This window comes from Giraffa tippelskirchi, chromosome 7 (assembly GCF_054371585.1).
Source record: "Giraffa tippelskirchi isolate mGirTip1 chromosome 7, T2T-mGirTip1v1.2.pri, whole genome shotgun sequence".
Taxonomy (NCBI): Eukaryota; Metazoa; Chordata; class Mammalia; order Artiodactyla; family Giraffidae; genus Giraffa; species Giraffa tippelskirchi.
This window is the reverse complement of record NC_137281.1, coordinates 144,258,716-144,284,327: the sequence shown is the minus strand read 5'-3', so window position 1 is coordinate 144,284,327 and position 25,612 is coordinate 144,258,716. Positions and strand designations below refer to the sequence as shown.

The window sequence follows — 25,612 nt, the reverse complement described above, 5'->3', positions numbered from 1 at the left end:
TCAATGCTTTGACATTCTTGTTTAATCTTTTCTTTACTCCCACTTTCGGTTGGTTTGTATGTTTGTTTTTTTGTGTGTAGTTTTTTTTTTTTTTTGTATGTGGGATATTTCAATGTAAGTCCTAGACATTTTTTTTTCATTTAACCTGTGCCATATCTTAATGTATGTCTCTAACAGGCATGATTATCATACCTAATAAAAATAACTATTCTAATATCCTCTACCTTCTCGTGTGGCTCGGTTGGTAAAGAATCTTCCTGCAATGCAAGAGACCTAAGTTTGACCCCTGGGTCAGGAAGATCCCCTGGAGAAGGGAATGGCTACCCACTCCAGTATTCTTGCCTGAAGGATCCCATGGACAGAGGAGTCTGGTGGGCTACAGACCATGGGGTTCCACCACCACCATTCTGGTATCCAGTCCCTGATCATTTCCCCCTGATTTTCTCAAAACTGGCTTTGGCAGTTTGAAACTTATCTTTTGCATTCTATAACATACTTCTTCCTTGCTATTTCCTGTCACACACATACTTTTTTTTTCTCCATGCCATTTATTTGTTGAAGAATTTGGGTGGTTGGTCTTGTAGAATTTTTCATATTCTAGATTTGGCAGACTGGTGGTGTCTAATATGTCCCTGGATCCTCTTTATTTCCTGAAAACTAGTGTTTTGATGAGAGACAATTAGATTCTGGATATTCATGTATGTGTATGTAAATACCTTTTTGGTGGGGCTAGACTCTTTCCTAGGTGTGATGTGTGTTTCTTATGCTTCATATCTGCAGGCGTATGCTGTCCACTGGTTCTGACTTCAGTGGTGGTAAAACTGATCAGTGAATTTGGGTGTTGTCAGCCAGAGCTCTCCTTAGAAAAGTGCCCCATCGTGTTTTCACCTAGTCATCTTAATGGCCACTGATGAATTTGCCTGGACCCATGCCTTCATTGGGAGTTACAAAGTAATGAATGGTCTAGTTCTATTGTTAAACAAGACTTTAGAATGTGGGCTTTCTGGGCCTTTTGTGAACTCCAGTTGCTCTATGCCTGCAGGCTGGTTTCCATGCCTTCTCTTAGCCCAAACCAAACTTACTCTAGTAGATGCTAGACAATGGTTGTTTTTATATCTCTACTCCCTGAAATCTAGGCATTGAACCTGCAGTCAGCAAATATGAATTGGGTGTCTTCTCTATAAGAACACCATTAGAAGCAGCAGCAACAGCCATCTGTACTGAATGTATACTTTCTATACATCAGGCAATGATGAGGCTCTTCACAATAAGAGCTATGTTACTGAGGGTGATGGTAGGTCCTTTATGCTGCATTCTGTATTTCTTCACTGTCCACTGGCCACCTGTGGCTACCAAACACTTGACATGTTGCTCATGCAAGTTGAAATATGCTGTAGGTGTAAAATATTCACCAGATTTCTAAGGTGGTGGTTTAGTCGCTCAATTGTGTCCAACTCTTGTGACTCCATGGACTGTAGCCCACCAGGCTCCTCTGTCCATGGGATTTCCCAGGTAAGAATATTGGAGTGGGTTGCCATTCCCTTCTCCAAGGTATCTGCCCGACCAGTGATTGCACCCAAGTCTCCTGCACTGCAGGTAGATACTTCACCAACTGAGCTACCAGGGAAGCCATAGATTTTGAAGACATAGTATAAAAAGAATGGTGACCATTTCATTAATGATTTTATATTGATTACATACTGAAATAAAGATATTTTGGATAGATTGGGCTAAATAAAATATATTACTAAAATTAATTTCATCTTTTTCTCTTTTCACTCTTTTAAAAAATGTGGCCATTGGAAAATTTAAAATGGCATGTACCCCCATTGTATTTCTCTTGGTCAGCACTGCTTCTTTCTTTCCTATGAAAGTGAAGTCGCTCAGTCGTGTCTGACTCTTTGCAACCCCATGGACTGTATATTCTTTCCTATAAGTTGGTATTATTACTTCTGGAGAGGTTAAGAACTTGTTCAAGGTCGTCCAACCCAGTAAAGAAGAAGTGAGGATTTGAACACAGGTCTGTACTTTTCCACTGGGTCACGCATGGCCCAGCGCTCACCACGTGGCCATTGGCTAGTTTGTTGAATGAATGGTTTAATGATAGGAAAAGAACAAAAAGTCTTATTTGAACTTTATGGGAGCTGAAAAAAGGCCCAAACACAGCAAGGGAGCTAGATGGGGCCTAGGCTAGTTCTGGACCCATCCATGCTGGCTGAGGGGCAGTCAAATGCCTCTATGTTGTGCAGTGACATGGTGGACATGTCACCCATGGTGGGAGCCATGGAAGGACCTAAAAGTTACAGGTGAGCCTGCCTGTGCTGGAATAAGGAGTAGAGACTGCTTCATGCACAACCTCAATGAAGCTACCCTTTAATGTGTATTCAAGCTGCTGCTGATACCTGGAAGACAGTCACTCCCGTTTCTGTTGTCAGGACTGAGACGCAGTCTAAGGCTGTCTCAGTGTGTGGTCCCTGGGCTTCAGCATCAGTGTCACCTGGGAGCTCACTAGAAATGCAGATGCCAGACTTCACCCCAGTTGGGCTGAACTGGAGTCTGCACTCTAACAAGACTCCCAGATGCTCTGTGGGTTCATAGAAGTCAGGGCTAAGGTAGTGATGGCAAGAACAGTCTCTACCTTGTCAGAACCCTGAGTGCAAATTGCAGCTCTACCACTTACTAGAGTTTGGGTCAATTATGTAACCCCTGTGACCTTGACCAAATAATCTAAGTACTGTGGGTCTCAGTTTCTTCATCATTAAAATTGAGTTAGTAGTTCACAACCGATTTTGAGTGCTTAATAAAGGTGAAATATTATTAGGAGAGTGCAGGCAAAGGGAACAGCTCTCTGACTTTGACAGTGGAGATTCCCTGAGATTTGAGAGAAATTTAGGCCCAACAATAAATAATTGGCCCTAGTCTTTGGTAGCTTTAATGCAACAATAAGCCCTATTGTAAGTCTATGGTAACTTTAGCCCAACAATCAAAGCTCTTTAAAATTCATGAAATTCCTGTGAGTCATCCACGTGAGTGTTATCAATCAGTTGATCAATCAGTAAGTGTTTATGATGCAGTATGGTGTAGTCCAGTGCTTCTCAAACTTTAATGTGCATATAAAGCACCTGGTGATATTGTTCAAGCGTAAATTCTGATGCAGTAGGTCTGGTGGGTGGCGACTGAGATCTTGCTCGATTAGCAGTATCCCAGATGATGTCAATGCTTTCTGGTCTGAGCACTGCACTTTAAATAGCAAGAGTGTAGAACAGTAGTTCTCAATATTTATTTGGTCTCAGGGATTCTTTACTCAAAAATTACTGAGAGCCCCCAAAGCCATTCTTCTGATGGCTTATAACCAGTGATACTTCCCCCATTAGAAACAACAGAAACAGAAAAATGTTAAACTTAAGAGTACACAAGCACGTAGACTGATGATATCTTGTGTGGTGTAGCCCCTGGAAAACCCCACGGTGCACACGTGGGAGGGTGAGAGTGAAAACTTTCAGATAACACGTTAGTACTATTACAAAAATCGTTTTGACATCAGAGACTCCCTGAAAGGGTCTCAGCAACTCCCAAGGATCCCTGGATCACTATTTGAGAACAACTGGTACAAAGCAACCAACTCTCTGCTTGGGACTGAGTCTGTCCTAGTTGAGAATCTTTTAGTTGTAGAAAACTCAATGGGTTAAGCAAAAATGGGAAGTAGTTGAAAAGCTGCTGAGCTATGGCCCCAGATTTGAGCAATTTTTGAAGGGTCAGGAAGGACCAGAAAGTGGCAGGGATTTGGGACAGGGAAAAAGTAAGGAACCCAGGCAGTTTCTGGTGTCTACTCCTTCCTCCTTTATTCTTCTCTCCCAAGATTGCCTCTTCTGCTTCTCTGTGCATGTGGCCCCATAGTTCCTGAGTTTACGGGTCCCTAGCTCAAGTGACTTGTACAAACTAGAGTCACTGTTTTCCAATTTAAAGTCCGTTGGGGGTAGAATCTGATTGGCCCAGCTTGGGTCATGTGTCTACTTCTGAGTCAGCCAATCAACAGTGGCCAGTGGGGCAGGGCCCTTGTGGTGCAATCATGGCTGCCATGGCCCACCAGTGTGTGAATGGGAGGTGGAGTGGAGAGGAGTGGAGTGAGATGGGCAGTTCTCAGAGGGGGAGGGTGGTTTCTCTGGACATCAGTCTCAAAGTTTTCTGTAACAGATTCTGGAAACCTGGGCCTCTGTCTTCCACTGGCTCTGTGACTATGGGCCAGTCATGAGCCTTTTCTGAACCTGTTTCTTCAAGTACCAAATGGGAATGATATTAGTTGGTTAAACTCAGATGGTGTTGTAGGAATTAACTGAGGTAATCTATAAGAAAGAACTTTGGTTGCTGTGTGCCCCGCATAGTACTAAGTGTCAGGGGTTATAATAAAGTGTGGAGTGTCATCTTTGCTCTCCAGGACCTTTGAATTAAATTGAGGAGAAAATGCTAATAGTCATGATGCAATTAGAAGGCAGCAGGCTTATGACTGTGCACTTACCAAATGCAATAAGAATTCAGAGGAAAGAGAAATCAACTAGGCAAGGACGGGAAATAATTCATTGAGTATTTCCTGTAGACCTAGCACTGTCCCCTGTGGTTTCACACCCCCTTATTAGCTCTACAACAACTCTGCAATAAAGATGTTGCTCTGCCCATTTTACAGCTGAGAAAACTAACATTAGACAAGTAACTTGTCCAAAAACACATGCTAGTGTTTAAAGATATGTCTGTCTGACTTTAAAACTGATGCTTTACTCCTTAGTGTGGCAAGAGGAAGATTCTTGGAGTAGTGGCATGTTAACAAGGCTAACGCATGGACCACATATGGCTGGGCAGAGTAGAGGCTGATCCATGACAAGGATCAATCAAAACAAAGACTTGGATGTAGCGTGAGCATGAGGTGATCGTGGTAGGGTTGGTATTAGGATATCGCTGGATAAATCAGTAGGCTTCAGATGGCTGTGACTGAGTATATGATTGAATGGACGACCATGGGCTCCTGTCCTTCACTCCTTTTGTCTCATGAGTCTGAGTATCATGCAGGATGCACTGGGTAGGGCAATGCAGAGGTAGAACCCTAGCTGGTGAGTTCTTTGAGCAGCCCAAGGGTTAATTGATGCCCCTGGATTAAGATATGGAGTAAAAGGGAAATGCAAAGTCTAAGATGTCCTTTGAAGGAAAACACAATACCAGTTGGATACAGAGAATGAAGGAGAAGAACCAAAGACAATTAACTTACTGACTGGCTGTCATTTATTCAGCACACATTTATTAAGTGCTATTTAGGTGGCTGGCCCTGTGCCAAGTTCCAAGAATAATGGTGGCCCAAATAGTTCCATTTTCCACCCTTACGTGGGGGAAACGGAAAACCAGCAAGTACACCAACAAATATATAGTATAACATAGTGCGTTCGTGCTTAGTTGCTCAGTCATGTCTGACTCTTTGTGATCCCTTGGACTGTAACCTGCCAGGCTTCTCTGTCCATGGGATTCTCCAGGCAAGAATAGTGGTGAAAAGTGAAGTGAAGGTGAAAGTCGCTCAGTCATGTCTGACTCTTTGTGACCCCATGGACTATAGAGTCCATGGAATTCTCCAGGCCAGAATACTGGAGTGGGTAGCCTTTCCCTTCTCCAGGGGAGAACCCATGTCTCCCATATTGCAGGCGGATTTATTATCAGCTGAGCCGCCAGGGAAGCCCAAGAATACTGGTAGTCATTCCCTTCATCCAGGGGAATTTCTCGGCCCAGGGATCGAACCTGGCTCTCCTGCATTGCAGGTGGATTCTTTACCATCTGAGCCACCAGGGAAGCCCAGTATAATGCCAGATAATGCCAAGTGCTGTGACATGAAGCAAGATGAAAGGCATGAGTGAATATACATTGGTCAGGAGGGCTTCTCTGAGGAGGTGACATGTGAGCAAGACAAGTAGGATTCCGAGTTTCCAGGCTTGATATGTTGCAGGAAACTGGAAGAGTGCTTTCCTGATAGCTCAGTTGGTAGAGAATCTGCCTACAATGCAAGAGACCCTGGTTCAGTTCCCAGGTTGGGAAGATCGCTGGAGAAGGGATAGGCTACCCACTTCAGTATTCCTGGGCTTCCCTTGTGGCTCAGCTGGTAAAGAATCCGCCTGCAATGTGGGAGACCTGGGTTTGATCCCTGGGTTGGGAAGGTCCCCTGGAGAAGGGAAAGGCTACCTGCTCCAGTATTCTGGCCTGGAGAATTCCATGGACTGTATAGTCTATGGGGTGGCAAAGAGTTGGACACGACTGAGGGACTTTCACATACATACACACCAGCCACTGGAGGCATCCCTGGCCTGTGTCCCTGATGCCCTGGAGCCATGATCCCTGTTTGCAGTTGAGGAAACTGAGGTGCAGGGAGAGAGTGGGAGCATTATCAAGCCCTGGCTCTCAACGGGCCCCCCCCCCCATTCACAAGCTGTTCCCAGTTCCGGCTCTCCTCCTCCTCTCCTCCCTGGCGGGCGGGAAGTATTTTTAGTCTCCCGAGCCCCCTCCTCGAGTCGGCCTTTGCCTCTGTCATTCTGCTTGACTTGCTTTCACCTGCTCCGAGGCGGCTGTGACAGGGCTACGGGCTGCACACGTCAAGCTGTCCCCAGCTTCTCCGAGGGGACATTGGGGGGGGCGCGGGCAGCTGAGGGTGACCACCCTCAACGTGGGCAGGGAGGGAGGCCTGTCAGTGCCTGGGGCGGGGGGTGGCTGCCAGGGCTGCACAGCTCCCTCTTGGGGTCAACTCTGCGTAATGAGGGCGAGGGGAGGGGGCTGCTGGCTGGCGGGGTGTGCAGGGATGGTGGGTGGGGGGTTGGGAGGCCAGGCGGGAAAGCACCCTGGAGGGGAGGGGAGAGGGAGGGGGAATTTTGTAATTTGTTTTGGAGAGAGACAACAGAGGAGGTGGTGGCCGCAGGAGCTTGGCAGGTGGTTGTTGATTGTGAACTGTGTGTGTTTGGGGAGAGTGTGTACATCATGCGACTGGGGTACAGGCCTTTCTGCTATGATGTCCCCAGGGAAAGAGTGTGTGTGTGTGTGTGTGTGTGTGTGTGAGAGAGAGAGAGAGAGAGAGAGAGCACCTCAGGCCTTTTGACTGTGAAGCCCCCCTGGGACCACTTTTCCAGGCCAGGTCCCGTTTGCCCTGCACACCAGGTGCTGCCATGTTTTATTTCTCATCCACTGCACCTTCCTGTCTCTGTCCCCAAAGACCCCAGTAGGCCCTTTCCCTGCTTGGGAGTTCAGTGCTACTCATTACCAGAGAATGACCTGGAGGAGGCTAGGGTGCTACCCACGTGACCCCTGTAGGACTCACAAAGGTCTAAAAATAAACCCTGCCATGTTCTGGTAACCACTGTCCCAGGGCTGCCAAGCTGCCAGCTCCCTCTCTGGCTGCTCTTGTCAATCCTTGGAGGTGGAGCCCGCCCCCCCCCCCCAGATGATGCTGGCCCTTTCTGGAGATGCACACATGGCGTGGGTGTCAAGAGTCCAGCCCCAGGAGACTTTGAGGTGTCAAGGTCTTGGCCACTGGCTGGAGACCAGAGGCAGACCACACAGGGAGGCCTCAGCAGATGCCCACCCCGTGGAGTAGGCTGAGAAAGTGAGGAGGGGAGCTCCCCACGGGCCTGGGCTCCTTCCCCAGTTCTGGACCTGGCTCGCTTTCGAGACACTTTAGCTGGAGGGGGATGTGAACACAGGAGTCTGGGGCGATAGCTGCATGCTCTTGCTACTTACTCTCATTTTCCCACCATCTTGGCTGCTGGGGGGAGTGGGTTTGGCATCCACATGCAGTGTCAGCAGACCTGGGGGCTAAGGAGTTGGAGGAAGAGGTCCTGGGGGCCACAGTAGAGGATGGGCATTCTGACTGCCCAAGGCTCTGGAGTCAGACTGTCTTGAGTTTCCATCCTGGCTCAGCACTTAGTGACCAAGTGACCTTGGGTGATGAGCTACTTCACCTCTATGTTGCCTCAGTCTTCTCATCTGTAAAATGGAGATAGTCGCACCTGCTTCTTGGAGTTGTGAGGATTTAATGAAGTGGTACAAGTGAGTTGCTGAGTCATCTGGGCAAGTTGCCTAGCCTCTCTGGGCCTCAGTTTCCTGGCCCATAAAGTGGGGTTGGTATAGGTACGAGTGGGGTATAAGGTTGAATGAGGAGATCCAGGTGAAGTGCTCAGGGCCTCATAGAACACATGCTGGGGAACCATAGTGACTGTCAGCATAACAATCACCCCGATATTCCCATGTCTCCCCAGGCCCGTGGCTCCGCAGGTGGCAGGAGGAGGCACGATGCTGCTTCGCAGGAAGACCATGACAAACCTTACGTCTGTGACAGTAAGTACAGCAGATGCCACCTTCCTGACATGGGCCCCCACCCTTCCCTGAGCTGCTCCAGCCCGGAGCTTGCTGGCTCCTCCTCTCGGGCCCGGACCTCAGCTTGCCAGCTGGCTGCCACCTCACTGCAGTCACATCTGGCCTCCTCTGGCTGCTCCCCCAGGCCTGGTGTTGCTGCAGGAGGGAGAAGCCAGCCTGGGAGGCCTCCCTGCCATGTGTTCCTTTCCCTGAAGTGGCCTCCTTCGTGGCTTTCCTCTGGCTCCCTCTCTTTCACTCTCTCTGTCTCTGTAAGGCTCATCCTCTATTTCTTTTTCTGTTTCAGAGAATTACAAACAAAAACATAACTCAAAATCCTCCAACAGAGGTGCTTGGCTCCGGCGGCTTTTCATTTGTTTCCCTTTAATTTCCTCTCTCTTCTTTCTCTCTCTCTCCTGTCCTAGGTAAGGCAGGTTATGAATCTTTCTCTGACGATGACTTAGTTTAATAAATGGCCCGTGATCCGTCTCCAGCCTTTCTCACTGTCTTCAGAAGCATCTTTGGACAAGTGACTCTCTGGCTCCGGGTTTTAGGGTCTGCAGACAGAGCTGGGGAGGGACTGCCGGGGGCAGAACCGCGGGAACAGTGGCCGCAGGTGGACCTCGGAGACCTACAGCTTTCGGAGGGACTACCGTCAGCCTGAGAGAGCTTTGGTCTTTCTCACCCACCAGAGCACTGGGCGGTGGGTTTAGATCCTTGCCCTAGTTATCTCCTCACCAGATTGGGCGCCATCTGCTTGCTCCATGGCAGGGGCGGCCCTCGAAACCGTGCTCCCTGATCATCTTCCCTTCCTGCCTTCTCTCTGAGGATGCAGAGCTCTGCCACGGGTGAGAAGGGGCTGCTGTGGGACCACTGAGGCCGGGCTGGGCATGGTGGTCCCTCAGTCGCCCACCCACCCTGCCGGTGTCTGCGATCGCTATGAAAGCAGGAAACCCCTGGGGGAGATGGGAGGCACAGGCAGCACATTGGGGGTCCTGCACGTTTCCTCCCTCTTCGCTGGCCTCTTTTGATTTCCACAAGTTGTTCTGTGCCTGGTGGGGTGACAGCTGGTTGGAGAACACTTTGCTAGAAGAACTCAAACTCCACGACCCCCATTTGGCTGTTTAGTACACCGTGCAGATGACAGTCCTGAGACGAGTCCTGCAGGTAACATCGTCTCCATCCCCAGGTGATCCAGGTTCAGGATGAGGAGGGAGCAGGGCATGGGGTCTGATGTCTCTTGGTAGTACCAGGAGGTGCCTGCTTCCTTCTGGGTTTTGGTTCCTGGAAGGCATTCAGTTTCATTCTGACGCATAAAAGCCCAAGCATGCCAGCCCCTCGGGAGACTGGTTTAGGGCTGGGAAGGGTGCTTTAGATGCCCTGGGAACAGGCTTTCCTGCTGTGTCTGGCCGGAGCAGCCCAGCTATCAAGAATGCCAATAGCTGTTTAGGAACTGGGGCATGGCAGCTCCATTCCTCTTTTAAAAGCCTGCATTTTCTTAGGTGATTTTCTGTCCCCACCGACAGTGGGATTACCTTTTGCTCTGTCTCTCCAGCTCTCATCAGGTTCCCAGCCCACAAGAATCCCAGACACATCCGTGCACTCCTTTCCATCCTCCCCTCGGTTCCTGTCTTCGGTCCTTTGTCTCCGAGGTCTGCCTCCTTAGCCTTAAATCCAGGACGTGCCGTTTGTGGGTGTCCCCACCTGGCCTGGCTCACACCCTCTCCCCCAGCTCCTGCGGCTTTGTTTAGGGGCTCTCAATGCCATTTGCTGTTTCCTCTTCCCCTCCCCATGGGGTCTCTTCCTCCTCCTGTGTTTCCTGTGGTGCTTGGGAGGCCTGATTGCAGGCTTTCTGGAAGCCTCTGCAGTTGGTTCTGCCTACACAGGCCTCCCTTTTCCTCCCTCAGTGGAACAAGGTCCACCGTGGAATGCCCTTCTCTAGTCTGGCTCTCTTAGGAAACTGTGTGGCAGCTCAGTGATTAATAGACTTTATTTTTATCTGGTGCCCTTCAGACATGTGATCCTTTGGGATGGGAATGACCTTTGGAGAGGTCGCAAGGCCCACCTCCCACCCCCGATCTGAGCAGGGAATGCTTTTAATAATCTCTAATGCATCCTAAGTAGAGAGGTGTCTGGTCAACTCCTCGAATGTCCCCGGGGATGGTGTTACCATAAGCTGCCCTTTATTCCATGATTCCAACTGTGCTTTGAATGATTGTTTTTTTTCCTTAATAGGAGCTGAATTTTTTCTTTTCTACAGGCCTGCTTAGCTTTGCGCATCGTTTCTCAACCAATAGGCACGTTCAGCATTCTGTCTGTGCTGGAGGCCCTCGTAACATCTCCTTGTATTCTTGGTTTACCTAGGAACACATCGCATAATTTCTGTGCTGGCCTGTTCTGAATCCCCTTCCAGGTTTAATTTAAACTCAGCACTCTCATTGAAAGTAGTACCAAGGCCCAGTGGTTCAAAGAGTAACAGACACATTTCCTTGTTTATTTTACACATCGGCTCTTACCACCACCTGCATCTGTAGAGAGCAGAAGTAATTGGCCACTCCATTGCACTGTGCACCGTCTCAGCCACTTCCTACTCGGTGCCTGTCCTGACCCCCGGGCTAATGCCTCTCCAGGTGTGTGCTCTTTTCTGCTTATGCATTTGATTATTCCTTCTTCCATAAATCACTCTGCATTCGGCCCTATTGAGTTTCCATAAAGAGATACAATAATATGTGACTTCAATATACAAGATTCAATAAAGGCAAATTTAAAGACAGTGCCCAGTAGTTAAATTTCATTCTTCACAAATTTGCAATCCCTGCCATTTTTGTATTGTGTGTGGTTTGATTTGCATAATCCCCACTCCATATTTTGAGTTATTTATGAAAATATTAGGCCACCTTGGACCCCACCACCTCTTCTCAGGTTTCTGTGGAGTAGTTGTAGCTAGTTTTTCAGGTGTGATTGTACTTAACCCTTCTTGGTATCTATTCTCATACAGTCGTCCTGCTCTGTTCTTGGTCCAAGGTTCTCTTTCAAGATGAATGGTTGAAATATTATCTTACTTGCTAACTTCAGGTGATGGATAGTTTACTTGTTACTTTTCACTCAGTCCTTGAATTTATTCCATCTCAGGGAAATATTCAATCATCTAAACATAATTTATTTTTTACTCAATCCTTCATTTTCCAGCAAGTAACCAATCTCTATTAATTATCCTGAAAGTCTACCCAGCTTCAGGATTAAAGCTCTCTTTCTTCCCTTTTAATCTCTTGCCGAAGGGGAGAGAGTGTTCAATCCCTTCAAGTAAAGTATCTGCACGAGACTTTGTAGAAAAGGTTGTCGGTGTTGGTCAGAGTGTGGGCCTGGGCGACCTGTGCAGAGATAACTGAGATGTTATTAAACCTGCATCTTTTGAGAGTTTCTCAGGGGATACTTAGGAATACTGGGAATGATTCTTCTACTTCATTTGGATCCGAAGGCTTCTGGCCTGTGACTGATCAGCCCTTTTATTATTCCCTGCTTTTTACATCTGAACGTTCTGGAGGCTCCAGGAATTCTCCAGGCAGAGAGTCACTGGCTTGCATTTCTGTTTTAGTTGTTCTCTTTAGAATCTTTCCTATTCTTTCAACATTGTTATAAAACTCAGTAGTCTAATATAAAATTCAACAACCCAGCAGTTGACTTTAATTTACTCAATAACTTTAAATCCCAGTAATATAATTTACTCCCTTTTATAGGTGGGATGATGACATAGGATAGATCTGTGCGAGAAATCCTTGGGTTTGAGCCACTAGAGTATTTTAAAGTCATTTCAGGCATTTGCCACTTTGCTTCCTAACTGTTCCCAGCCCTGGATTTTCTCTTTGCATCACTATGGCAGAATCCTGCTGAGAGACTCACTTTTCCATTTTCTTGGGGCTTCTCTGATAGCTCAGTTTGTAAAGAATCTGCCTGCAATGCAGGAGACCCTGGTGCAATTCCTGGGTTGGGAAGATCCCCTGGAGAAGGGATAGGCTACCCATTCCAGTATTCTTGGGGTTTCTTCATGGCTCAGCTGGAAAAGAATCTGCCTGCAATGCGCAAGACCTGGGTTCAATCCCTGGGTTGGGAAGAGCCCCTGAAGGGAAAGGTACCCACTCCAGTATTCTGGCCTGGAGAATTCCATGGTCTGTATAGTCCATGGGTCACAAAGAGTCGAACACGATTGAGTGACTTTCACTTTCACTTGTTCAAGGATCATTATGGGAAAGAGGATGGTGGTGATGGGATGATTTTTAGGAAAGGGAGAATATTTGTCTCTAAGTTTCAGTCATTTAGAGAGGAACAATGCACCCATTTGCCCTTCTGCGGGGCACAATAGAAGTGATTTGTGAAGTTATTATTTTCTTTCTCTATTTTTAAAGAAATTAAAAAAAAGTTAATTTAAATTTAATTTCATTGTAGGAAAAACAGTTAGCCTGAGACCTACCCTCTTAAATTTTTAAGTGAACATTATATGCTGTTGAATAGGGGCACATCGTTGTACAGCAGGTCTTTAGAGCTTGCTTGTCTTGCTTGATGGAAACTTTATGCTCGTTAATTAGCGATTTCCTATCATCCATTCCCCACCAGCCCCTGGCACTACCATTCCAGTCTTTGATGCTATGGATTTGACTACTTTAGATAACTCATATAGATAGAATCATGCCATATCTGTCTTTCTGTGTGGTGCTGTGCTTAATCGCTCAGTCATGTCCGACTCTTTGTGACCCAATGGACTGTAGCCTGCCAGGCTCCTCTGTCCATGGGGATTCTCCAGGCAAGAATACTGGAGTGCATTGCCAGGCCCTCCTCCAGGGGATCTTCCAAACCCAGGGATGAAACCCAGGTCTCACACATTGCAGGCGGATTCTTTACCACCTAAGCCATCAAGGAAGCCCAAGAATACTGGAGTGGGTAGCCTATCCCTTCTCCAGGGGATCTTCCCAACCCAGGGATCAAACCCTGGTCTCCCACACTGTGGGCAGATTCTTTACCATCTGAGCCATCAGGGAAGCCCATTTGTCTCTCTAGGACTGGCTTGTTTTGTTTAGTACAATGTTCTTAAGGTTCATCTATGTTATTGTATATTGAATAATGCAATATTCCTTTTAAAGGAAGACTAGTATTCCATTGTATGTATGTACTACCTTTCTATATCCATGCATTCATTGATGGACATTTAGGTTGTTTCCACATATTGGCTATTGAGAAAACTGTTGCAAACATAGGAGCGCTAATATCTCTTTGAGATATTGATTTCAACTCTTTTGGATAAATACCCAGATGTGGGACAGCTGGATCATATGGTAATTCTACTTTTAATCTTTTAAGGAAACTCTGTACTGTTTTCCGCAGCAGCTGCACCATTTGGCGTTCCCACCAACAGTGCACAAGGGCTCTGACTCCCCCACATTCTCGCTAGTGCTTGTCTTTTGCTCCCAGCCTTGTCTGATTATGGTGATAGCATCTGCTAATGGGTGCTTATGTGTGCAGAGCACGGTGCTAAGCATTTTATATACATTGCTTCTATAAATCCCAGTGCCAACCTTGAGAGGCAGGGACAATTGAGCTCACTTTACTGAGAAGAAACAGGCTCAGAGAGGTGAGGGGACTTGTCCAAGGTCACACAGCTAGTTCATGCTAAACCTGGGGTGTGAATCCTGTTTCTCCAGCTCCAGAAAGGACACACCCCAAGACATCTCCGCATAGACTGCTGGCTCATATGCCCTCCTGATAGAGAATTCGGTTCTGTGTGGATCATGGCAAACTGTGGAAAATTCTTAAAGAGGTGGGAATACCAGACCACTGCACCTATCTCCTGAGAAACCTGTATGTAGGACAAGAAGCAACAGTTACAACAGACATGGAACAACGGATTGATTCCAAATTGGGAAAGGAGTATGTCAAGGCTGTATAGTGTCACCCTGCTTATTTAACTTATATGCAGAGTACATCATGCAAAATGCCAGGCTGGATGAAACACAAGCTGGAATCAAGATTGCCAGGAGAAATATCAACAACCTCAGATATGCAGATGATACTACTCTATGGGCAGACAGCAAAGAGGAACTAAAGAGCCTCTTGATGAGAGTGAAAAAGCTGGCTTGAAACTCAACATTCAAAAAATGAAGATCATGGCATCCGGTCCCAGCACTTCATGGCAAATAGATGGGGAAAAAATGGAAAAAGTGACAGACTTTATTTTCCTAGGCTCCAGAATCACTGCAGACGGTGACTGCAGTTATGAAATTAAAAGGCGCTTGCTCCTTGGAAGGAGAGCTACGACAAAGCTAGACAGTGTATTAAAAAGCAGAAACATCACTTTGCCAACTAAAGTTTGTATAGTCAAAGCTATGATTTTTCCAGTAGTCAGGTATGGATGTGAGAGTTGAACCATAAAGAAGGCTGAACGCTGGAGAATTGATGCTTTCAAATTGTGGTGCTGGAGAAGATTCTTAAGAGTTGCTTGAAGTGCAAGAGATCAAACCAGTCAATCCTAAAGGAAACCAACCCTGAATATTCATAGGAAGAACTGATGCTGAAGCTCCAATACTTTGGCCACCTGATGCGAAGAGCCGACTCATTGGAAAAGACCCTGAAGCTGGGGAAAATTGAAGGCAAAAGAAGACGGGGGAAGCAGAGGATGAGATGGTTAGACAGGTGCAGTGGTCTGGTATTCCCACCTCTTTAAGAATTTTCCACAGTTGGCCATGATCCACACAGAACCAAATTCTCTATCAGTATAGAGGAGGGCATATGAGCCAGCAGTCTGTGCGGAGATGTCTTGGGGTGTGTCCGTTCTGGAGCTGGAGAAACAGGATTCACACCCCAGGTTTAGCATGAACTAGCTGTGTGACCTTGGACAACTCAATGGACATGAATTTGAGCAAGCTCCAGGAGATGGTGAAGGACAGGGGAAACTTGGCGTGCTGCAGTTCATGGGGTGGCAAAGATTTGGACATGACTTAATGACTACACAACAGCAATAGCAAATATGTCCTGCTCCACACCGAAAGAGACTTTGGTTCTCCTGAAAGCTGAGGAAACAACGTGCTTTAACAATAAATCAATGAGCAAGCACGCTTTATTTATGAGGTGAGGCCCTGTCCACTGTTGACAGACGGCTTCCTGGTGTCAGGTTGGCAAGCTGAAATCAGATAGTAATTATAGCTGAAGTGGAATGGAATAGTTTACATAATTTTGAGCCTTTTAAATTAAAATCTATTAAAATCATTCTACCTCCCACCCCTAACTGGGTTATTAGGATAGATTAGTGACAGAAGGCACACAGATGTGATGGAAGCCCTCCTGGGAACTTGACTCACCTCTGAGTCTTGTCAGTCTCAACTCAGTCTCCATATGAGCAAGAACTTTGTCCCCTACTGCCCTCACCTCACTGATGTGTAGTTTGATTGTGTGGCCCATGACTTCACTGTGTTGCCTCTCTTCTAGAAACCTGGTGGGCTTGTAACTCTGACCAGTTGGGCCAGTGTCAGAATAGGGTCTGGGTCCCTCCCTGTTCTTCTGGGTGGTAAGACCCCAGGGAGAATGTTTGGGACAAAAAGCAGGGTCTGAGAGTAAACCCCCTTGATCTACCTTGATTCCACCCCTCAAGTGGCTATGACACCACTTTTCTCATTTGTCAATGATGGGGAGAGCTCCTGTTTATTTTAACCTTTTAAAAATACTACTTATTTAATTTTGCTGTACTGGGTCTTCATTACTGTGCATGGGCTTTCTCTAGCTGCAGCGAGCAGGGGCTGTTCTCCAGTCATGGTGCCCAGGCTTCTCATTGCAGTGGCTTCTCTTGTCGTGGAGCACAGGCTCCAGGGTGCTCAGGCTTTAGTAGTTGTGGCTCCTGGGCTCCAGAGCACAGGCTTAATAGTTGTGGCGTACAGGTTTTGTTGCTCTGTGGCATGTGGGATCTTCCTGGATCAGGGATTGAACCTGTATCTCCTGAGTTGGCAGGATGATGAGCTACCAGGGAAGCCTCAGGAGCTCCTTTTTAAAAAAATTTTTTTTTAAAAATTATTTGTCTGTGCTGGATCTTAGTTGTGGCATACATGATCTAGTTCCCTGACCAGGGATCAAACCTGGGCCCCCTGCATTGGAAGTGTGGAATCGTAACCACTGAATGACCACAGAAGTCCCAGCTCCTTTGTTGAGTCTCTAGACCTCCTTAGTCAGTCGCCTTCCCCCCATCATGGGCTCCTTTCTTCCCAGGCTTAACAGTGAGGCTCTTTCCCTGAGACATAGCATGTTGGTGTATAGGGCATTAGGAGACTGCCATGCGGGGCCTAGAGCAGCCCCAGCTGCTCCCACAGTGTTTCAGAAACTCTGCTTGACTTTGTACATGTGTGTGTGCGTGCTCAGTCGCTTCAGCTGTGTCCACCTCTTTGTGACCCTATGGACCGTAGCCAGCCAGGCTCCTCTGTCCATGGGATTCTCTAGGCAAGAATACTGGAATTGGTTGCCATGTGCTCCTCCAGGGCTGCTTGACCTCAGCCTCCTTAAAATCACTGCCGTTTCCCCTCGTACCTGAGTGCACAGGAAGAATCAGATGACCACTGCAGTCTTATTAAAAATTTTCTGAGGGCATTAAGGCCCCACATTCTCTAAGGCTCACATGCTTCTAGCTTCGAGCTGCAGCAGAAAAGCCAATAATGTGGGCTTCAGGCTGGCTGCCCTTGTCGCTGGAGGGAAGCCGGGCTCATCACTCAGTTGTTGCGGATATTATCTCGCAGGTCCTTGAGTGGGGTGCAGTGGGGGAGGGATGGGACAGGCTCCATGCCCCAGAAACTTGATTTGTGGAGCAGGGCCTGTGGCATGGGTTTGACCCCTAGAGACCCAGTGCATTTGTTCCTGCAAAGCTGGGACTGTTTAAATATTTAAGTGTCCTCGCATCATGGATGCAGGTTGCAGGTTGTCACAGCAGGACTGGTCAGAGACAGGGCTGGGGAGCAGTCAAAGTTTCTCATTCATGCCCTCAGACCTTCTCGCTCTCTCAAGAACTGTGTCCTTGACCACCAAACCTAGGGTTCCCTTGCCTGTAGCCCACCTTCTTTTATTTATTTTATTGAAGTATAGTTGATTTACAGTATTGTGTTAGTTTCAAATGTACAGCAAAGTGACCCGATTATATATACATATATTTTATATATTTATGTATTATATATATTCTCTTTTCAGTTGTTTTCATTACAGGTTATTACAAGATATTGAATATAGTTCCCTGTGCATGCATGCTAAGTTACTTCAGTCGTGTCCTACTCTTTGGGACCCTATGGGCTGTATCCCGCCAGGCTCCTCTGTCCATGGGATTCTCCAGGCAAGAATACTGGAATGGGTTGCCACGCCCTCCTCTAGTAGATCTTCCTGACTCAGGGATTGAACCCCAGTCTCTTACGTCTCCTACATTGGCAAGTGGGTTCTTTACCACTAGCGCCTCCTGGGAAGCCCAATATTTCCCTGTGCTAAATAGTGAATCCTGCTGTTTATCTATTTTATATATGGTACCATACATCTGTTAATCCTACACTCCTGATTTATCTCTCCCCTCTTCCCCTTTGGTAACCTTAAGTTTGTTTTATACCTATATGCAAACCCTCTTGAATTACTTTGTCATCCAGTTAGAAATAGTATACGTTTATTGTGGAAAAATCAGAAGTTACAGATAAGTGTAAAGGGAAAACTAAAAATCACCCATAATCTTACTCTTCAGACATACCTTGAATTTTATTTTGTTGTATCCTGTTTTAGGGTTCTCTTTATGATCTCCATCTACTATACCCTCTCTCCCCACAATAAATAATACGTACCATGTTAACCCATCCCCCACTCAACAACACACAAGGACCATCCTTCCATGTCAATAGGGACACTTTTATGACAACATTTCAGGGCTATGTGGTGTTCCATGATATGGCCATGTCCCAGTTTGCCCAATCATTGTTTCACTTGTTGGATGTTTGGACCAAAACTTGTCCGTGATTAAAAACGGTCTTGCAGCTCTATCTTTGCATAACACTTTTATTATTTCCCAGAAGCAGAACTGTGGGGTCAAAGGATCTAGTGCACAGCCTTCTGATTTCTCTTATTTCAAGTCCTGGCTGGGGCTCAGGGAAGTGGGTTAGCAAGAGCTGCACGAAGAAGGAGGTGTGCTGACTTTGGTGTGAGAAGCCTGAGGTCAGACTGTGGCCCTGCCGCTTGTTAGCTTGTTATCCAGAATTTTTCGAGAAAATCATCTTGCTGCTGGGAGTGTCCAATGTCCCGAGGTGTGAACCGGGGAAGGATGTGGTTGAGAAAGCTGCCTGTGATAATGTCTATAAAAATGCTTGCACATGCATGGTATGTGCTTAATGACTGTTTGTTCCACCTTTGCCTTTTCCTCATTTCCTCTGTCTCCAGTGTTGTTAGCAAGAGAAGGCTGCTGTCACAGGAGGAGAGAACACAGGCAGTTTTCTTTGAGTAGATAGATAGTGAGTGCTGTAGGAATCCAGGGGAGGGCATGGCCAGGGCCAGGGACTGAGGTGGCAGAGAGTGCTTCCCTAGGATGCCACACGGTCCTAGGTGAGGGTGTGCCGAATTGACTGAGGTCTCCAGGGATGGAGCGGTATGTGGGAGTCAGCAGGGAGGTAGTAATAGTAATGGCAAAAGTCTGCTAATTTATATTATGGGCCTGGAATGTTCCATCGGTTTCATTTATACTAATCCTTTTTTTTCATATTTAAATTATTTTTAAAATGTTTATTTACTTTTTGTTGCTATGCGAGACCTTCCTCTAATTGCAGCAAGCCAGGACTACTAGTTGTGGTGCACGGGCTTCTCATTGCGGTGGCTTCTCTTGCTGTGGAGCACAGGCTCTAGATGGCACAGCTTCAGTAGTTTCGGCTCACAGGTTCTAGAGGGTGGGTTCAGTAGTTGTGGTGCATGGGCTTAGCTGCTCTGCAGCATGTGGGATCTTAGTTCCCGAATCAGGAATCGAACCCGCGTCACCTGCATTGGCAGGTGGATTCTTAACCACTGGACCCCCAGGGAAGTCCCATCTATATTAATTCTTTAATCCTTGAGAAAGGATCAAGGATCCTTTCTCCTATCTCCTATCACCAACGAGGAGATAGATGATGTGATCATCTCCATCCTACAGTTAAGGATTCTGAGGAGAAGAGGGGTTATTTAACTTTCCTGAGGTTACACAGTGAGTAACTGGCAGAGCCAAGATTTGATCCCAGTGAGCAGTCTCTCTCCCCTCTGCAATCTTGCTATCCTCCACTGGTCATTCACCTCCTCCCAGAGTCTGCCTTGCCTTATATATACCTCTGCATAGGCTACCTCTCACATTGTTTGATAACAGTTTTTCTATTTGTCCATTCTTCTAGCTGGACGGTGAGCCTCTGAGAGCAGGGGCTGTGTCATATTCAGCTTGCATCCCAGACCCAGCCCAGTGGTTGCTCCCAAAATGTTGATGAATGTGGGTTGCACACACCAGGATAAAAGATAGACCAGCATGGCTGACGCAGAGTGTTTGGGGAGGGAGATTGGGAGGTAGAGTTAGATAAGGATGCTCGAAACACCAGGCTGAGGTGCTTGGAGTTTGGCCTGTATAGTCCATGGTGAATCGTGGATGGTCCTGGAGACATCTCTGAAATGGTTAATCTCTAGGGTTAGGTGTTCAGGGAAGAGAGTCCGAAGCCTGTGGGCTAACAGGAGCCTTTTCTGGGAAGGAGAAGACGTGAAGTCTGGATGGTGGTGACAACAGGAACAAAATGGATGGGGCAAACAAGCAAGACTTTTATGAAAAAGAAATTCACAGAACCTGGCAGAGGACAGACAGGATGTAGGGTGCAAGAGACAGGGAAGTGGCAACAATAACTCTTGAAGTCTTGAGCCTGAGAGGTGGAGACATGATGGAGGCTTAAGTGGAATGTTCTAGAGGAGGAGGAGGTAATTTGGGAGAGCAGTGACACTTTGACATATGGGTTTGTGGACACGGCAGGATATCCAGGCAGAGCTGTCTCACAGATGCTAATGTACATTTGTTTCCCCTAAGTTAGTGAGGGACTTACACTGATGTCATTGGTGGATGGGGGCCTGCTTCAGGTGAGGGTCGTTGAGACATACTCGGTAGGTTGGGTCTCACAAATAAAGCGTCTGAGGGAGCGTTTTTGTCAGATATTCACCCAGATATCCTGTAAGAAAGCGCACTAGCCAGATTCCCAAATGTTTGGGGGCTGCCACACTTTATGATATTGCTTCTGATTCTTTTTTTACCTTTCTATGTTTATCTTCCTCAGAACTGTGGGCAGTTATATTTATTATTGAAATTATTTTCAATGAAGATTTAAAAAAAGAATGATATTTTACTCTTTACGTTAATTGTTGTTGCTGTTTAGTTGCTAACTTGTGTTCCACTCTTTTGCGACCCTACAAACTGTGGCCCCCCAAGCTCCTCTGTCCATGGGATTCTCCAGGCAAGAATACTGAAGTGGGTAGCCATGCCCTTCTCCAGGGGACCTTCCCAACCCAGGGAATGAAATCGTGTCTCCTGCATTGGCAGGCAGATTCTTTACCACTGAGCCACCAGGGAAGCTAAGGATGGGCTAAGGTATGATTCACTAAAATAAGGAATCAAAGGCAGAATCTCTATAAGGTCCAAAGAAGATGGCTCTTCAATCAGAAGCCCAGGATTTGTGTCTTTACTATGACATAATCTAGCCATGACCTTGGGCAAATCATGAAAACCTCTCTGTGCCTGAGTTTCTTTTTCTGTCAAGTGAGGACAATAAGATTGACTTTAGAGTGTTTTCAAGAGGGTAAAATGAGACTGTTATGTGTGAAAACTGTTAGTTCACTGCCTGGTTCATAAATATTCTCAATAAATATTTATTTTTTGTACTAAGTCAAGAAAAGATACTTATTTCACGCTTAGGCTGAGTCCCCAATTGTGTCCTGTGCTCTGGCTGCTGGAGTTGTGAGGGGCCAGGGAAACGTTCTGATAGAGCTAAATTAATGATCAGAAATAGCTAGTGTTTAGTGAACATTTGCCGCGTGCCAGGCAGTGTGCTAAGTACTTTATAAGGATGGACTCATTCAGTTCTGGTAAAGGATCCACCTGCAATGTGGGAGACCTGGGTTCAATCCCTGGGTTGGGAAGATCCCCTGGAGGAGGGAACGGCTACCCACTCCAGTATTCTGGCCTGGAGAATTCCATGGACTGTATAGTCCATGGGGTCGCAAAGGGTCAGACATGACTGAGCGACTTTCACTTTCTTTCACTTTCATTCAGTTCTGACAATATCCATACGAGGTATAAAACTATTATTATCCCTATTTTACAGTCAAACAAACTGAGGTTTGGAGAGATTAAGTAACTTGCCAAGATCATACAGCCAGTTAACTGGCATAGGACGACTGACCTCAGAGTTCACCAGAATTATGTTACCCTGCTTCTCAACAGTATAATAAAGAGTTCACCAACACATTTAATGCTTTGCTGTGGGGAGTTTCTGCATTTCTCTGCTGGGGATACAGAATCAGGTTATAGAGTATTTTGAAATGGAAGACTTGTTGCTTATCTCCATTCTTCTTGTGTTTTATTTTGTTAAACCTGTAGCCACATTCACTTACAGTAAATTCCTCAAATATGCAGAACGTTCTCCCTTGATGCAGACACAGGACTTGTGGATCACTGGCATTTGGTAGATCCTGGCTCTGGGCTCTCTCCTAATACATGGGTCAGTGCAGGCCCTGGGGAATATGGCTCTGAAAAATCCAGATGTTACACCCCACCCTTCCTCCAAACCCTTGTGTTTCTGTCCAGAAGAATTCAGCTTAAAGTAAGCACCAAGGGTGGCCTGAAAGAAAACATGAGGCCACATAAAGGCCTCTGCCAACGTTTACTCCTTGGAAGGAAAGTTATGACCAACCTAGACAGCATATTAAAAAGCAGAGACATTACTTTGTCAACAAAGGTCCGTCTAGTCAAGGCTATGGTTTTTCCAGTGGTCATGTATGGATGTGAGAGCTGGACTATAAAGAAAGCTGAGCACCGAAGAATTGATGCTTTTGAACTGTGGTGTTGGAGAAGACTCTTGAGAGTCCCTTGGACTGCAAGGAGATCCAACCAGTCCATCCTAAAGGAGATCAGTCCTGGGTGTTCATTGGAAGGACTGATGTTGAAGCCGAAACACCAATACTTTGGCCACCTGATGTGAAGAGCTGACTCATTTGAAAAGACCCTGATGCTGGGAAAGATTGAGGGCAGGAGGAGAAGGGGACGACAGAGGATGAGATGGTTGGATGGCATCACTGACTCAATGGACATGGGTTTGGGTGGACTCTGGGAATTGGTGATGGACAGGGAGGCCTGGCGTGCTGTGGTTCATGGGTTCGCAAAGATTCGGACACGACTAAGTGACTGAACTGAACTGAACCTGGCTTGATGGGATGGGAGGGGCAGAGGCAGCCTCTGGGTGGATCCTGTGGCTGGGAACCTACATCGTTTTTCTGTCACAGTTGAGGGAGTCATTGCTGCAGGAGGACCTGGAGGACCCAGAGAAACAAAGAGATGTGAAGTGTTAAATGGGAAGACTCAGAGATGATCTGAGGCAACTGCCATGTTTTACAAATAGGGAAACCAAGCCCAGAAAGGTGTGGGATTTGTGTAAGGGTGCATGATGGGTTAGTGTCATTGCCAAGGCCAGACCCCAGGTGTGCAGAGGGCCACCTGCCCTGCCAGCCTCTGGCTCGAGAGGATGAGGGAGGGAAGCCCACCAGGGCTTGCCCAAGAGGACCTTCTTGGTGCCTGCATGTTGCAGGACCTGGGCCATTCATTGGTGAAGCCACCATTTTCATTGCTTGAGTTCCATAGAGCCATTATTGACTCTTGAGAAAAGACTGGGTGTTTATCTTAGTTGTAGGGATTAACACTCCACCCTGCATACACAAATCTGAACTAATGGCTTTCTGCAGTCCCCTGGGTTTTGTCCCAAGCTCATTCACAGCAGGGCTTTTCTCACTTGGTGCTTCTCCTCACTTGGGGGATTGGTGTAGACATTCCCCCACCACTCCTTGATGGTTCTCCAGAGAGAACACTGAAGGTTGTCAGGAAGGTGTCAGTGTTAGTTGCTCAGTTGTGTCCGATTCTTTGTGACCCCATGGATTGTAGCCCACCAGGCTTCTCTGTCCATGGAATTCTCCAGGAAAGAATACTGGAATGGGTTGCCATTCCCTTCTCCAGGGGATCTTCCCAACCCAGGGATCAAACCCAGGTTTCCTGTATTGCAGGCAGATTCTTTACCATCTGAGCCACTGGGGAAGTCAGGAAGGTGTGGGGGTCCCCAAACATCTGGACCGGTCTGGAAGGGTATGAGTCCCCTGCCTAGATGGCCCCTGTTTTTTCTGTCTTGGCCCCAGCCTGACATAGAGTTCAACCTTAGAAGGGCTGAATGGCAGAGAATTTGATGATGGCATGATTGTGGAGGTGTGGGCAGGATAAAGGTACCAACAGGGAGGGGGAGCCCTCCTCATCCTGAGTCCCAAGGAGCAGGGAGGACATTGGGTCACAGGAGAGACTGGATCTAGGGGGAGGGTCACCCTGCTCCAGGGGTGCTGCCTGAGCAGGGACGGGCGTGGAGAAGATCCCCAATGCCTCTCTCCTCACCCTCCATCCCTCCCAATGGCCAAACTCCACTGGAAGCAGAGGGCAAGAGGCCGTAGAGGTCGGCTCCGGGCACTGGGAGGGGTGGTACATGGAGAATGAGTAGTGCATCTTTGAGTCCGTGTGCTTCAACCACAGGCCTGAGTTAAAATCCCACCTCTGCCATTTAGTGAGTTGTCTCAGTGCCCCCAGACTCAGTTTCCTCTTGCGTGAAACGGGATGACAACCCCTACCTCCTGAGCTGTTGTGAGACTCCATGTAAGAATGTGTGCCTGCCTGATAGTCTGTCAGCAGGCTGCCTTGGAGGCATTGGCAGGTGACAGGCACCGCTGGGTTGGTTTTTACAGAAGGGGAAGTCGAGCTGCAGAGCAAGGGCACTGGCATCCTCAGGGCTGTATGGAAGTGCCAGGGGGCAGAGCTGGGAGAGAGATGCGGCCCGGTGACTCCCAAGGCCCAGGCTTTGTCTCTTGGACACTCATCCCGTAATTGCTTTGAGTCGCTGCTTTCAGGCTCTCGGAAACCACTGGCTCAGATACCCACTGCGTGCTCCAAGTTGGGCTGATGAAAATGTGCCAGAGTCATTAAGTTATCAGTGGGGAAGGCGGCCGCTTCTCCCCGGCAGGAAGGATTCTGCTGTCTCTGCAGCCGGCTTTGTTCATGCACACTGCCCCTGATTGTTCCTCCTCCTCCTCCTCTTCCTCCCTCCTCCCCTGCCTCCCCATCCTCCCCCATCCTCAGAAGGAGTGAGGGATGTAGGGTTGAAGTGCAGGGTGGGACGAGGGATGGCATCGTGCTGTAAATATTCTGGGGCAGCCCTAAAGGTATTCATAACTCCAGACAGGAGGTCCTGCCTGGAGACTCCAGCTCTGGTAGGGAAGTGGGCAAGCGCTCATTTTGCAGCTTGACAGATGGATTTGCCCCAGGGAAAGGAGAGAGAGGGAGGCAAGTCGGACCTTCCTTGTTGTCACAGCCAGCTCTCTCCATGTGCGCCGCGCCAGGAACACAACGAACGATCCAGGTGCGAGCTGCCAAGGTGACCTTAGGTTGTGCACAGGCAAGGTTGAGTGGTCCCGGGGTGCTGGCTTCAGAGGCGCCTGGCCAAGGAGCCTGCCTTGGGGAGGGAGATGGGAGCCGGAGGAGGGGGCGAAGCCCTCTCTGAATGCTTCTGCCGTCTTGGGGCTCAGTCCGATTCTGCACGACAGATAATTCCAGAGTGAGATTGCTGACGTGATAAAAGGATAGCAGATGGTTCTAATACTTTATTTTCAGAATGTATCTTTCCCAACATTCTATTTTCTTACAACTCCATCACCCCAGACTTCAGAGGAGAAACTACTAGCTCCTCCCACCCCCCTACCATGCCTTTAGGGTTTATTCCCTTTGTGGAGCCACAGTGTGGATGGCTGACAATGGCTGAGGCTTACTGTGAGCCCCGCACTGTTTTCAGTGTATTCTCTCACATAGCCTCCCAGCTGTGCGGTAGGTGTGCTGTCGTGATTGTCCTGTTTTCCCAAGAGGGTGCTAAGGCACAGAGAGATTTAGCCATTTCTCCAAGATCACACAGTC

General features: G+C 47.5%; 1 protein-coding gene across 10 annotated transcripts in view; it reads left to right on the top strand.

The window, feature by feature from the left end:
* The window catches only part of DPF3 (double PHD fingers 3), a 279,584-nt gene that overhangs the window by 167,496 nt on the left and 86,476 nt on the right, over positions 1-25,612 (top strand). For 9 of the 10 annotated variants that reach the window (XR_014059241.1, XR_014059242.1, XR_014059243.1 and 6 more), the window contains one exon: positions 8,274-8,352. Coding sequence is in view for 4 of the 10 variants with exons in the window: in XM_081508946.1 (XP_081365072.1) it covers positions 8,274-8,352 (79 nt within the window). In the remaining 6 variants the exon portion in view is untranslated. Of the gene's footprint in view, positions 1-8,273; positions 8,353-8,674; positions 8,717-25,612 lie in introns of all 10 variants that reach the window. The other variant, XM_081508942.1, reaches the window with a different exon arrangement.